The sequence below is a fragment of the Chrysochloris asiatica genome, unplaced genomic scaffold (assembly GCF_000296735.1).
Source record: "Chrysochloris asiatica unplaced genomic scaffold, ChrAsi1.0 scaffold00045, whole genome shotgun sequence".
In the NCBI taxonomy this organism is placed as follows: Eukaryota; Metazoa; Chordata; class Mammalia; order Afrosoricida; family Chrysochloridae; genus Chrysochloris; species Chrysochloris asiatica.
Window position 1 is genome coordinate 1,488,866 of NW_006408563.1, and position 15,682 is coordinate 1,504,547.

General features: G+C 40.7%; 1 protein-coding gene across 1 annotated transcript in view; it reads left to right on the forward strand.

Annotated features, from left to right (window-relative positions):
• KLF7 (Kruppel-like factor 7 (ubiquitous)) overlaps positions 1–15,682 on the forward strand; it is a 123,688-nt gene that overhangs the window by 59,032 nt on the left and 48,974 nt on the right. The window contains exon 2 of the mRNA XM_006861940.1: positions 2,913–3,543. Coding sequence (XP_006862002.1) covers positions 2,913–3,543 — 631 coding nt within the window. The remainder of the gene's footprint in view (positions 1–2,912; positions 3,544–15,682) is intronic.

Sequence of the window (15,682 nt, forward strand, 5' to 3'; positions counted from 1 at the left end):
TGTGTTCTTTCACCATACTTGTTCAATTTGTATGCTGAGCAAATAATACGAGAAGCTGGGTTCTATGAAGAAAAACATGGCATCAGGATTGGTGGAAGACTCATTAACAACCTGCGATATGCTGATGATACAACTGTGCTTGATAGGCAATAGTTTATAAAGGGAAGTGGAGGCTCAACAGCGGTTTCACGAGTAGGATCTTTTTTATATGCATATTGTATTGTATTTTTGGTGGAAGAGTACACAGTACAACAGAACCCCACTGTGAGTTAATGTGCCAGCCTGCAAAGCCATTTGAACTACAAGGTTGGTGGTTCAAGCTCACCAGCTGCTCCTTGGAAACCCTATCCAGCGTCACTATGGGTCGGAACCAACTTGACGGCACTTGACAACAACAACAACAACACATATTGTTCAGTGATATTGGTCTTGTTGTTCACATTATCTCAATAGTCTGAGCATTTCCACTCTAGTTCTTTCCACATTGATCTAGTCTCCCAACTCCCCCACCCCGTCTTCTCCTTTATGCTTAAGAGCATTTGTTGACCATTTGGTCTCATCTAGATGGGTTTTTTAAAGAGCATGGTACTCATTACTTTATGGACTTACTTGCTATTTAGTTATAAGGTAATTTCAGAGGGTAGTTTCTGTTCAAGGCTTTACAAATATCCCTGGGATTCCTCCAGTTGCATCAGGCAAAAGTAGAATCTTAGCGTTCAGAGGTGAACCCAGTGGTGCTCGTACTGAAGGTTTCAAAACTGGAGAGAAGTAAGTGATCATTGCTAGCAATGAGATGGAAAAGGAAAAGGAACCATTTTGAACTGTGGAATTCACAAAAAGGGAGAGGAGATGTAGATTTCTAGGACTGAAGCATGTGCTAGTATTGGTTTCTAATATAAAGTGGTAGGAAGCTACTGAACCAGGACTATTATTTAGTAAATAAGTATAATGGAATCAAAACTTACTTTTTTTTGTTTTTCAATAAGCTCTCATTGATGAAGGCTATATAATATGCGGCTGTTTCTGTGTGCCTTCACGTAGATTCTGACTCAGAGTGACCCTGTCTATATAGGATTTCCGAGGCTGTAAATCTTTACGGGAGCAGAAAGTTTCATCTTTCTCCTGTGGAGTGGCTGGTAGATTTGAACTGCTGATTTTGCAGTTAGCGGTCCAACATGTAACCCACAAGACCACCAGTGCTCCTTGCCCTATAATATAGAGGATGGACTTCATTGTCTGCTCATGCCACTCAGGATATAACAACCCATTTTCTCTTTAGATTGAATCATGTTGTCTGCTAAATCCATATCATTTTTAGCTGTGTTTATCGTTCTCCCTTTCATTACATGGAACTCTCACTCTATGCCCTCCTTCTGACACCTGTGGATCCTTGCACCTCGCTGTGAACACATTAGTTGAATGAACACTATGATGTGAATGTTCAATGAAGACTGGAACCCTTCATTAGTACATCCCATTACAAATCAACAGTGAGGACCAAAGGTGACTCAGTTATAATCTGGTTTTCTTATTCAATAATGCAGAATTTACCAGAAGGCTGCTTAAATACCAGTCTTTTGAAATGTCACCAAAATAAAATCTTTGACAGATACAACATCACTTGGTATATCATTAAAAAATATTGTTAACAGAATAAAAGCCGAGAGTCAGAACACTTGTTGAAAACATAGAGGCTTTACGGAGGCAGTAAATTAGGAGCTAGTCAAATTTTAAATTTGCTGTCGGTATTTCTTTGTTGAAACCCAGGATACAGAGCAAATTGAGCTGATGGTGCAAGTTCGCAGCATAATTTTATACAAGATTCAGGATAGCAGGATTTTTAACTGAGGAAAGCTTCTAGGATAAAACAAAATATATTCTTAAGTATCTACCTTTTGTCACTAAAGCACTTCTGCCGTCTTACAGGGACATGAATACTGTGTGTAAAGATTTGTTGAAACTCTTGGTTTCTCTTCTATTGCTTTACCAGGTGAACAATTTGTGCTGAGATCTATTGGGCTGTATGTTTAACAGGTCAAATGACTGTGTTTGAACTTGTTATCAGATGCTCGGAGACATAAACCATTGTAATAGGATTCATGCCCTTTGCCACAAAACATGTAGCAATTGTATTTTTAATAACTTGCTGCAATCAACAGAGGTTATGTCTTGCACATAAAAGCTTTTCTAATAGGCATTCTTTAGAACAGTGTCCTTGCTTGCTGGTTAAGGAATCTGTGCCCCAGGCACGGCTTACTATTGGCTGTGACTGAGGTTACCTCTTAGTTTGAGTGGACATGGTTTTGCCCTTCAGAGAAAATTGGAAAATTGGCTAATTTGTGACTTACTCACATATATTTTGAAAGATGAAATTGGACTATGAGAAATCTTGTCTACTTCAGGTATAAAAACCTCTTTTGCTTCTTGCTTAGGGATACTTGGAGAATCTTACTAAGTCATCATTTCCTCACTTAATATTATCTGAGATCCTGCTGGTGTGAGATGCTTTTTCTGGGTCTCTAGTGCTCCTTCAGTTCTACTAATGAAAATCATATGCTGTTGGTGAACTTACCTATAACAAGAAGAAAGTGCTATGTAGATTTGTTCCCTCTTCATGATCGGTGGTGTTTTGGTTTGTCGTTGAGTCTCTCTGTCAATGCATCTCACTGAGGGTTTCCCTTGTTTTCTGTTGGTCTCTACTTTACAAAGAAGTCAGATAATGTAATCCTTAACAACCCTCCAGAAGTATTTACAGTGTAAACAAGGTCAGACTTTCTTAACAAGAGGCCTGTCTGGGACCGGTCTTGAAACCATTCTTGGTGTATCTGCGTCATCTACTAGTCAACATGTGATCTCATGGTGTGCTTTGCCTCTGATAGTTGTTTCTCTCCCTTCCTCCTTCCCCTCTGCAGACATGCCTTGAATTGGAACGCTACCTACAGACGGAGCCCAGGAGGATCTCAGAGACCTTTGGTGAGGACTTGGACTGTTTCCTCCATGCTTCTCCTCCTCCATGCATCGAGGAGAGTTTCCGGCGCTTAGATCCCCTGCTGCTGCCCGTGGAAGCCACCATCTGCGAGAAGAGCTCAGCAGTGGACATTTTGCTCTCTCGGGACAAGTTACTATCTGAGACCTGCCTCAGCCTGCAGCCAACCAGCTCTTCTCTAGACAGCTACACAGCCGTCAACCAGGCCCAGCTCAACGCAGTGACCTCATTAACGCCCCCATCGTCCCCTGAGCTCAGCCGTCATCTGGTCAAAACCTCACAGACTCTCTCAGCCGTGGATGGCACAGTGACGTTGAAACTGGTGGCCAAGAAGGCTGCACTCAGCTCAGTGAAGGTGGGAGGGGTGGCAGCCACAGCAGCAACCGTGGCGGCAGCTGGGGCAGTTAAGAGTGGACAGAGCGACAGTGAACAAGGAGGGGTAGGGGCTGAGGCATGCCCCGAAAACAAGAAGAGGGTTCACCGCTGTCAGTTTAACGGGTGCCGGAAAGTTTATACAAAAAGCTCCCACTTAAAGGCCCACCAGAGGACTCACACAGGTAGTGGTACAAGTTGGCCGCACGTGGTTTCTTCTTTTTTCTCGTTTAACTTCTCTTTGTTCTGAGAAGTGACATCCATGTTGACTAGAATGTGATAGAGAGGCAGGAGGTCCCTGAGGGTCAAAGCGTAGGAGGATACAGAATAACTCACTCGTTACCTTAAGATCTCAAGGTGCCCTGAGCTCAGGACATGGGTTTGTCACTTGCTGGTTAAGAGATACCTTCAGAGGTAGTGCCAATCACTGTGCAGAATCAAATGTAGATGACGGAAAGGGGGTCTGATGGTGAGTCACCGCCACACGTGATGCGTAGACTTATCACTTTCCTGATACTTCTCATGGTTTTATGAATGAAGTTCTGCAGTTTTGATCAACACTGGACTCTTTAAGGTGGTACATTAGAAAGATTTCACAGTTAAACAAGGTAGCTAGGGCGTCCCTTAGCTCTTCCCAGCATCCCTGATTTTTCATCAAAGTCACCAACAGCAGGAGGGTTTCAGAGTTCATTAGATGTGATCATTGTATAATTAATTGACATCTCCTCTTTTGCATTGTTCTCTGGCGCGTGCTTTATGGAGAGATGGCAGAATTGCTTTTTAATGAGCTTGTTACTGAGAAGTTGCTAAAGTGATTACATTGCTGTGTGTGTGGTAAGAGCGGGGAGGGGAGGGATGGGGGCCTGTGTATTTTACTCAAGGCTTCTGTGGGAACTCCAAGGAATCATGTTGATCTTTTGAGCAATGAGATAAATTTGAAGAGTGGGGTTGGCACGGGAAAGAAGGAGACTGGACATTTCTTTGAAACGGTTCTTTGCTCTCTGATCTGAGTTTGAAGCTTAGTGACGGCATGTTCTTCCTCTTGGTGGTATTAGCCTAGTGTTGTTGTTAAGTGCCATTGAGTCGATTCTGACTCATAGCAACCCTGTGTAGGGTTTTCTAGGAGCAGCTGGTGGGTTTAAACTGCTGACCTTGTGGTTTCTGGTCCCTTGCTGATCCTACAGCACCATACCAGGAATCCATCCTAGCAATAATGACCAACTACCATTACTGGTGGTTCTAAATGAGCCCCCAGAGTGTATTATCTGTATTATGTGTACGTATACATATACACTTTTTTTCCTGCTTGCATATTACAAACTGAATAGGGAACAGTCCAAAGGAAGTGATTACTAGAATAAGCGCGTTTTTGAGAGAAAGAGCTAGAAGTGTCTGGTGAGAGGTCATTTCTAGACTCACTGTATGTCTTGCTGGTGTTTGTGGTGGGGCTGGAAAATCAGAAAAACCTGAGCTCTAGATCACTACATATCTCAGATAATTAAGTGTTCAACTACTAACCTTAATGTTGATAGTGCAAACTCACCTAGTGACTCTGCAGAAGAAAAGGTCTGGCGATCTGCTTCTGTAAAAATGACAACCAAGAAAACCCTATGAATCAGTTTTACTCTGTGACACTTGAGGTTACCATAGTTGGAATCAACTTGACAGCCACAGATTTGGCTAACTAGCTCTGCGGCCTTGAGCGTGTCCTTTTCTCACTAGGCCTCATTTCCCCCATCTGTCATTATGACTCTTAAGGTCCCTTTCAGCTATAATGTTCTGGAGTCCCATGAAATGGCATTGTATGATACAGAAGAACATTCCTAAGTAAGAGTGCATAGTACATAGCTAAAGAAATGAGTATGTTAAACCTCAAAGTTATTCGTACGGGAGGAGAACACTTGACATGCTTCCTTGCCAACACAGGATTTAGGCATGCATTCTTCTATTCCGAACTGAATTTCCCATGTGGCTCTTGGTCAGTCCATGGATAGTCATCTTTGTACTTTTAAGTCTCAGGCACAAAGTCCTGTTCATAGTTTCCTCTCAGAATGTGGATTTGAGTTGTTTTCTCCATAAACACCAGAGCTAACACTTCCTGTTCTTTTTAACTTTTTCCTCTGTGATAATGCCCTGGAAGTTATTTTTATTTCTTTTCCTTTGTTTCTAACATTGATGGGCAATGACAAAACATGGTAGTGCTCCCAGGCTTCAGTGCATGGCTCATCTCCTGCTCCCCAACAGTAACCAGGAAAGTGGGATGAAGCAAAGCTGTTGAACTCTGTTGGGGTTGTGGACCTCGTGGTTATGATGTTGAGACAGGCTGTGTGCTGCTCAATAAAGACACTGTACAGTTCTGGTACTGCAGAGATTCTCTTTAGGGGAGCCAGAGAATTCTCTTCTTTTTTGTTTTTTTCCCAACAGAGATGTCAGAGGGTGGCTGTTGTGATAGATACATTATTTGGTGCTTTGTTTTTTGAACATTATCTTCTTGGAGTGATTACCAAGGCAGACCTCATTAGATCACCCAGCACCTGCAGCCACTTGCCTTATGGTCCCACTGAAGTGCAAAGACTCCTCCCAGTGGGGGATTTACTCTTGAAGGCACCATACATTATTAGAAAGACAACATTAACAGAATGGTTCAGAGCAGGATCTTCAATCAGATGGACTTGGGGTTGAGTCCTGGCTCTATCACGAAGCAGACTTGGATAAAGTACTTATCTCCTCTGAGTTTCCGTGTCCTCATTTGTAAAAGAGATAAGTGTACTTACCTCTGAGATTGATTTGAAGATTAAGTGAGGAAATCCATGTAAATTACTCGGTAGAGAAAGAAAGATAAATATAATAGTAAGATTAGTTGTAGCTCTTGCTGTTGTTGCTAATGATTAGGTGATGCTGATCGAAAAAAAAAATTTTTTTTTTTTTTTTTGTAAGCTAGTAAGGCAAAATTAAATATCACCAAACAGCAAAAAGCTGCCCCGTTCCACATCTTACCAATGGACATGTAATGCTCGTGGCCACCAGTGGAGGTTGAAACTGGACATGCATGCATTGGTCCATTGAAGCTGGGGTTGATATAGAGCCTGGCTTTCTGGCAGTGAGATACAGCAGAAGGAAGTGGTTGTCTTGCATCCATCACAAACATTTCCCTGCAAAACCTTCTTCAGACACAAGAATGGCAGGAAACGCAGGTGGTATGAGAAAGAGATACAGACAAGAGGGAGATAGCAGTGAGGATGGAGGATGGGGAGAGGGAATATGAATTAATTTGGAATAAATGGATGAGAATCGGAGTATTTATTTGGAATTGGTGTGAATGGGTCACCTGGGGAACTGAAAACAAAGGTGATAATTTATGTGGTGTGGATGAACTAAGAATAATGAAAAAAACATGAAGGATGGCATCAAATTAAGTGCAAACATATAAAGGAAATGGACTCGTAAAAGCTTCAGGGCAAAGGTATATGGCAATGGGAATTCTGGCTGGAAGAGTCTGCTGATATAAGCAAGAGAAATGGAGAGAGCTGATAATCCAATGTTGAGATGAATGTTTTAAAAAATAGAAAGGATAAATGACTCTGCTTAGATTCAAGTAAGGTATTTTAACACTTTAATTCAGTGAAAAGATTCCCTCATCTTTCATTTATGATGAGGTTGTGGGATGGGAAAGAAAGAACAAGAAAACCATCTCAAGAGAAAGAAGAGAAATGTTGACATTTTGTTCTTCAGAGTTATATATATGGTCTATCTGTTCTATATGATAATAGATTTAAAAGGGGACACACACTTGCAAAACTAAAGTAAAATGAAATGCATGGTTCACCCATCTTCTACACATACAGCAATTTGCTTGCATGGAGGAATTTTAAACCTGTTATTCATTTAATCATATAGATAGAATTTACTGAGCTGGAAAAGATATGCATTTTTCCCCCCTTCTGTAGCTGTTTTTTGAGGATGCTGAATCCTTCAAACTTTTTTGCCCTGGAGGATGTTTGGCAATGAGGTGATTTCTTCCTTTCTTTTCTTTCTTTTTTTAAGTTAGCAGATGTTCAAGTTGGTAGTTAGGGCATAAATCCTGGTTGCCCAAGGAGGTGAAGTTAGGGATGGCGGAGCCAAGCTGGGAATGGAAGAAGAGGAGGCAAGAAAACGGACAAAGGCAATGTTATTAAAGTGGAAGGACTTTAGTGAAAGGCAGTATATGAATATGGACATATGGTTTATGCATCGCAAGAGCACTTAGTGCTGACATGAGCAGAAAAATGTCCTTTAGCAGCCAGCCCATTACAGGCCTTCCTCCCTGACTATGTTTTCTGATATTTATATAATTTATTTTGCTTCTTTCTCAATATTTCGACCATTGTGATCTTAGTTTTACTCATCTTCCTGAAGTCAGTGAAGTTACCTCTCCATTGGTGCAAGAGAATTCCTCGCTTCCAATTTTTTTAGAAAAATGTCACTTTATTCTCATTTCCAGAAAAATCTATTTGTTAAACATTTATGTTTTTATGCAAAAAGGGAAAGTAATGACTTATTTCCCACATCTATTACTCACTTTTGAGAAGCAAGAAAAACCTGTGCTTCAAACATTGCTTTGTGTTATGAAGTGAACAGATTTTCAAATGAGGAAACCCACGTTAAAGCATGCCCACGTTTATATACTATTAGGAGTGAGGCATATAGACCAAGTCAGGAGGAAGGCTGGTAGTTCAGTCTCTCACTGTTGGTCACGTGGTGACAGATATGAAAAAGCCATTTCCTCTTATGTGCCATTTGTAGGACTCTCTGTAGACATGAGTGGTGATAGAACATTCTAGATTTCACACTGGAGTTTGTAAAGCAGTACTTTTCTAGTGGAAAGGTAAAACAGACATGCGACTTACCTTAGTATTTTGCGTTTGCTTTGGAGAATCTTTATGAATCAGAGGAGTCCTTAGGTAGCACAGATGGTTAAGTGCTATGTTATTGTTATTGTTACATGTCTTCGTGCCAGTTTGGACTCATAGCGACCCTCTATAGGGTTTCTGAGGAGCGGCTTGTGGGTTTGAACTGCCAGACTTGAAATTCAAGCCGACTTTGCAGTTCAGTGCATTATCCTGCGGAGCCACAGGACTTGTAAGTGTTGTATTACTGACCAAAAGTTTGGCAATTCAGACTCACCTAGCGGTGTTTCAGAGGTATGACCTGACACTCTCTTTTCCTGAAAGGTGTCAGCCTTGAAAACCCTGTGGCACAGTTCTGTTCTGCACACTTGGGGTCTGCATCAGCTGGACAGTTGCAACTAACCACAACAAGGATATTGCATAAGAGTGACCCAATCTCTTAAATTTAATCAGGATTCTGGAGACGTTTAATCTTCGATTGAAAAGCTGACTAAAAGTATATCACAGATAGAAAAACAGGTGTGTCGCTTTAAGAGGTAGATGATAGTGCTTACTACTCTGTACACATAATGAAAGTTACTTGAAGTCTGAAATAGTGCTGTGTGCTAGGCATTGTTTTAAGTTTTTTACAAATATTAAGCCTTTTAGTCCTCATAATAACCCAAAGACATAGGTATTAACCTTATTTTGCAGTGGAGGAAAGTGATATCTAGAGAGACCAGGTAACTTGTGTAGCATCACATAGTTAGTAGGTGGATGTGCCTAGATTTGAACTAGAGCAGTATTGTACCAGTTCACACTTGTAACTTTTATGCTATTGCAGGGGAAAAAACCCAAAACAGTCAAATGGATATTTTCCTAATAACCTCTTAGGAAATAAGAAACTTAGAGTTTAAATTAAAGTTTGGCATAATAAAAAGTACTTTTAGGTATCTTCTGAATTGGTAAGAGTTGGGAGGGTCCTCCTTAATAAGTAACTACACACCGGTACAGGAAATAACAAAGAAATGGTTCCCAGGGTTGGAATTGTTACTGTCTTAACTACTACTGTCAAGGAGTCCTGGTGTGGCACTGTAGAACCAGCACTGGACTGCTAATCACAAAGTCGGCAGTTCAAACCCACCAGTTGCTCCTCAGAAACCTTATATACAGTCTCTTTGAGTTAGAACTGACTCCACAGCACTTAACAACAACACCATCACGGTCATTAAGAAGCCTTGTTGGTACAGTGACAGTTCAAACCCACCAGTCACCTTGTGGGAGAAAGATGTAGCAATCCGCTTCCTTAAAAATGACAAGCTTGGAAAACCTATGGGGCAGTTCTACTCTCTTCTTTAGGGTTGCTATAACTTGGAATTCAACTTGACAGCAATTTCTTTTACTTGGTCATTATTTTATTTGACTTACTATGGTTATCGGAGTCCTGGTGTGGTGCTGTCACTAAATGCTCTGGACTACAAAGTTGGTTTGAAACACAGGGTCGATGGTTCAAGCTCACCAGCCAGCCACTCCTGGGAAAGCCTATAAAAGCTCACTATGGGTCGGAACCGACTTGACAGCACTTAACAACAGCAATAATCATGGTTATTAGAGTCCTGGTGCGGCGCTGTGGGTTAATGCACTGGATTGCAAGGCCAGTTTGAACCATGAGGTCAGTGGTTAAAGCTCACCAGTTGTTCCTCGGGAATATCAACAACAATAATAATGCTTGCCTTTCTTAGTTCATGGCAACAGAGCATTAACTTTTGTCACTCTTCAACTGTGAAGGTAAAAAAAAAAAAAAATTTGGCTTAATAAGCATAATGTTGTTGTTATTGGTAAGTGCAGTCATGTCAGTTCTAACTCATAGCGACCCTGTTAAGGGTTTCCGAGGAGCGACTGGTGAGATTGAACCACTCACCTTGTGTTTCAAACTGGCCTTGTGCTCCAGTGCTGTATCCCGCAGCGCTGCACCAATAGCATTATTAAAATCAGCCCCATATTGTCTCTCCTTCAGCGAGTCCCTTAGATAAGTTGAAAGGTGCAAAAGGTGGAAACGGTTCAGTTCTGTACTATTAGTGGAAAGGTTGGTGGCTTGAACTCACCCAGAGGTGCCTGGGGAGACAGGCCTAGTGTTTTGCTTCCCCAGAGTTCTCCCAGTGTTGTTTATTCAGTTCTGACTTATAGCAACCCTATGTTGTTGTTAAGTTTTGTTGTCTCTGACTTGCTGCTGTTGTTCGTACCATCAAGTTAGTTCTGACTTATAGCGAATCTATATAGTTTCTGAGGAGCGAGGTGGGTTTGAACCACCAACCTTGTGGTTAGCAGCCCAGTGCTTATCTTACAGCGCCACACCAAGACTCCAAAAATCATTCGTTTACCTGGGAAACTGAGGTGGGGGTGGTTGTGTGCTACTGAGTCAGTTTGATTCATGACAACCTGAGGCTGAAAATCTTTACAGGAGCAGCTGTAGATTTGAACTGTTAACCTAGCAGTTAGCTGCCCAATTCATAACCACTGTGGCATTGTAGGATAAACATTGGACTACAAGGTTGGTTTGAACTGCAAGGTCGGCTATTCAAACTCACCAGCTGCTCCTTGGAAACCCTATACAGAGTCTCTATGAGTCAGAACCAACTCAACGGCGCTTAACAAGAGCAGCAGCAACACCAGAGCTCCTTCTGACTCATAGCAAACCTGTGTAGAGTTTCTGAGAAGTGATTGTCAGGTTTCAACCACCAGCCCTCTGGTTAGTAGTCCAGTTATCCTACAGTGCCACACCAGAACTCCATAGTGACTCTGTGTTGTTATGTGCTGTGGAATCGGTTCCGACTAATAGTGACCCTGTATAGAGTTTCTGAGGTTGTAAATCTTTATGGGAGCAGAAAGCCTCATCTTTCTCCCATGGAACAGCTGGTAGTTTCGAACTGCTGGTCGTGAGATTAACAGCCCAATTCATAACCACTAAGCTACCAGAGCTCCTTATAGGATAAAGGAAAATTGCCTCATGTGGTTTCCAAGACTGTAATCTCTACAAAAGCAGACTGCCATATCTGTCTCACTGAGCAGCTTTTGGGTCTGAAACACTGACTTTGCGGTTAGCAGTTGAACGCTTAACCACTGTGCCACTGGGCTTCTTACAAAAGGTTGCTGTTAAGTGCCATGGAGTCAGTTCTGATTTATAGCAACAATGTATAGAATTTCTGAAGAGCAGCTGAAGGGTTTGAACTGCTGACGTTGTGTGTGGTTCCCAGTCCAGTGCTGATCCTACAGTGCCACACTAGGAGTCCAAAAAGTTGAAGCCTTGAAAATCTTAATGGTGCACTACCACTCTGTACACATGGAATTTCCAAGAGTCTAAATCCACTGGAAGGCAACAAACAACCCCAACTCCTGTCCCTCAAGCTTGCATCCTATTCAATAGATCATCTTATTTATATTTACTCTCTTTGTTGTCATTCCACACACAGGTATTAAGTACCCATAGATGGCAGCCACTGTGACATAGAGTGACCAGCCAAGTGGAAAGCTAAGGACCATTGAGAAAAAGAGTGCTAGAAGAAGACCAGGCATTAAATAAGAGCTGGGCTTTGTATCAGTCATCAGAGGCAGTATGAAAGATTCAAAGATAAAAACATCCTTCTTTTCTTTATGGACAGGGTGTTTATTGATGTTGTTCTTCTTTTTAAGGGATTCCAATGTGGTGATACACTGGTTTATATAAATAGAAGCCTTAATTTAAGGTCAGGCATATCAGCAGGATAAAATTAAATACCTCAGTGTGGAGTCCCATGGACCACTTTCAAGCTCTTCAAAGCCATAGATAAGAATTCTTTGAATTTATACAATAGCAATTGAAATGGGTCAATTTAAAGACATTAAAGAGCCTTTAATATGCTGAGACACATGGCCACTAATGAAGTTTATCCATGTGTTGAGGCAGAAACTCATTGAACTCAGATTATAGAATGGGAAAAATTAGAGTTAAATTGTTCGGTTCCTAAAGTGGAGAAATAGGAGAGTGTGATCATTTGGGTGTAGAATATTCAAGTTTAAGAGAAGGAGTTAGAAAAGAAGAGATGTGAACTGAGGTGGTGGGAAACATTGATGGGAGAAATGTATGGTTCAGGAAAATCTTAGCGCTTCACCACATGAGAATTTAACAAATTGCCAGCTCTTAACACTTATGCAGATAAATCTTCAAAAACATGTATTGGGTAGAATGGCTTAAACTTGGTTTATAAGCAGCAGGCACATTTATTTGATCATTAGAGATGGTAATAAATATAGGCTTTGTGGGATGCCTATTCTAGATGTCCTTTTAATGGATAATGGATAGTCACAAAATAAGTAAATATCTTAAAATAAGAATGAAGGAGAAAGAACAAAATATGAAATTAATGGTTTTTCAACATTGTAAAGTACCATGGAGTCGGTTCCGACTCATAGTGACCCTACACAGGGTTTCCAAGGCTGTAAATCTTGACGGGAGCAGAATGCCTCATCTTTCTCCCATGGAACCACTGGTAGTTTCGAACTGCTGACCTTGAGATTAGCAGCCTGATTCTACGTAACACCCACTGTACTAGACACTCTATTTCATTCTCCATCTCTAAGGACCTTATTCTTTGATGTAAAAGCCAGAAATTTGACTCTATAAAGTTATTGCATTGGGAATTTGATCTCAAGAGAACGTAGCACGGATGGGAAGTGAGATCATTTGAAGGAAGGAAAGATGAATCTCTTTCCAGAAAAGACAGTGGAAGTAATTGTTGCTAAGTACCCCCAAGTCAATTCTGACTCAGTGTCAAGTCGGTTCCAACTCATAGCAACCCTGTATAAGGTTTCTGAGGAGCAGGTGGTAGGTTTGAACTGCAGATCTTATGGTTTGCAGGTCAATACTGATTGTACAGAGCCATACCAGAAGTGGAAGTAATAGAATTTTATAAATTTGAAGATTCAAAGGTTAGATCATTTTGATAAGGGAGAGAAAAAGGAGGTCATAAGAAATCCATGCAAATCAAGGAATGCATTGGGAAGGCCAAGGATGAATGTCTTTAAAAATGTTTCCATCTGCTAAGTAAACAGTACAAGACAGCTGTTTTTATTGTAATAAGATAGTTAATGACCATGATAACAGTAGTTATCCTGCACATATTATGATTGAAAAGTTGGAGGAAAATTAAATGGATCTTTATAAAAATCTAATGTTAAGATAATGTTATAAGAAGAATTAATTGGTGGCAGGAAATATTTTTCTTATGCTTTCTGAAGCTGAAATAATAATGGAGTGAGGTGTGGTGCTATAAGTAAGCACTGGATCCCAAGGTCAGTTTGAACCACAAAGTTGGTGGTTCAAGCTCACCTGTTGCTCCTAGAAAACCACACACAGGGTCACTATGGGTCAGAACCGACTCAGTGACACTCAACAACAACAACAACACAGTGAGAATGAGTGTTCTACTATACCCTTTTTCTGTTGGCTGCACCTTTTTCACCTGAGCTTATTGGGGTCGGTGAGGTGGGAACTCAGGCAGAGTGAACTACTTTAAGCTTTTGTTGTTGTTGTGAAGTGCCGTTGAGTCAAGTCAGACCCATAGTGACCCTATATAGGGTTTCCGAGGAGCAGTTGGTGAGCTTGAACAGCTAACCTTGCAGTTCAAAAGGCTTTACAGTCTGACGCATTAACCCACAGCACCACACCAGGACTTTAGGCTTCTAGGAAGGAGAAACCTGGGTGCCCCATTATCATTTCCTTTGTTCCATTTGTTTGTCAGTCCTCTTTCTTTTTTCCAATTCTCCCTACATGGTTTATTTTCCTCCCTTCAAAATTTGTGTGCCTCCAAGTTGTTATTATTGCTGTTGTTGAGTGCCTGTTAGTGGATGCTGATTCATAATGATCCCTGCTAGTGCAATTGTTAAACACATGACTCCTAACCAAAAGGTCAGTGGTTCAAAACCACCAGTGGTTGTGTAGTGAAAATGACCTGCCACTTTGTTCCTGTGAAGATTGCTGTTGCTGCTGTGTGGTATGAGTCAGTTCCAACTCACAGAGACCCTCCCTATACAGGGTCTCCAAGGCTGAGTACAGGTGTCAAGATTATAGCCTAGGAAACCCTATGGGAAAGTTCTACTTTTTGAAATACAATGTATTTATATAATTTCATGTTCTTGTTGTATTATAAATCACCCATCTGATATCATCCTATTTATACTTATGCTTCTTAATGTTGTTTCTGTTTTCAGAATACATCCCTTTTTCGTTGGCATGATTTGCATTTAATCTGTGGAATTCAGTAAAGTGGTGTATATGTTTTCAGTCAAATAATGTAAACAAATTTTAAATCCCAATTATGTTGGGGTGATATAGACTCAACCATTATACTAGGTTAGCTAAAGAGGACAGAAGTTAGCAATATTTTTTCTTCTGTAGGTAGGAAGCCAAAAGACCTCACCCCCACCCCTACTGAGAGTGTCCTTTGTCCTTACAGTATTGTCCATTTAGGTGTGATAATAGTTTTAAAACTTACTCTGAAACCCTTGCTGTTTTCATATCCAGTAATATTTTGCAATGTGGCTTATAGATTGTCCCATCATAGAAACTAGTGTTAGTGAGAGAAGCTGTAGGTGTCCAATCGATGTCCTAAAAAGGTTCAACTATATATGTGTGTGTGTGTGTTTATGTATCTATCTATCTATCTATTTCCTAAAGAATATGGCCCAAGACAAAAGTTGGCTCTGGTATATATACAGTGTAGTGGATATAAATGGTGGTAGTAGACAGTTTTAGAATACAATTATAATCATCATGTTTACAAGTTTCTGTCTTCACTTTGTTAGTTCATACAGTTAAGTATCTTTTCAGTGGAATTAGTTATTATAGTGATCCACTTTATAACGTGGTGTTTTGAATATCCTTACTGTGGGATATGGGGAGCATGGTGGCTCTGTATGATAAGTACTAGATTGTGAACCACAACGTCAGTGGTTTGATTCCTCCAGTCACTCCATGGGAGAAAGATGAGGCTTTCTGCTCCCACAAAGATTTCCAGTCTTGGGAACCCATACAGGATGAGTATGAGTTGGAATCGACTCGAAGGCACTTAGCAGCAACAACTATGGGATACACAACATTCTTCACCAGTGTTCCACTTCCATTGTAGAAAAGAAGTAATGACTCTTTCTATTGAATTCTCAATTGTCATGAGCCTGTTGAAGCTAGTATTGGTATTTTTAAAAGAGCAACAAAAGCTACATCTCCCTTCTCTGATATAGGTAATAAGACGTTTTATGTTCCTACTGTTCAGGAGAGAATGTCAGAAAATCAATATGAATAAATTCAAGTACACAGAGGATTCAACCTCTTTGAAAATGTAGTGCACGGCTAAGGGACAGTATGTATTATTAAATCTTTTTTATTTCACCCACATGTAAATATTAGCTTGTAGGAGATGTACCA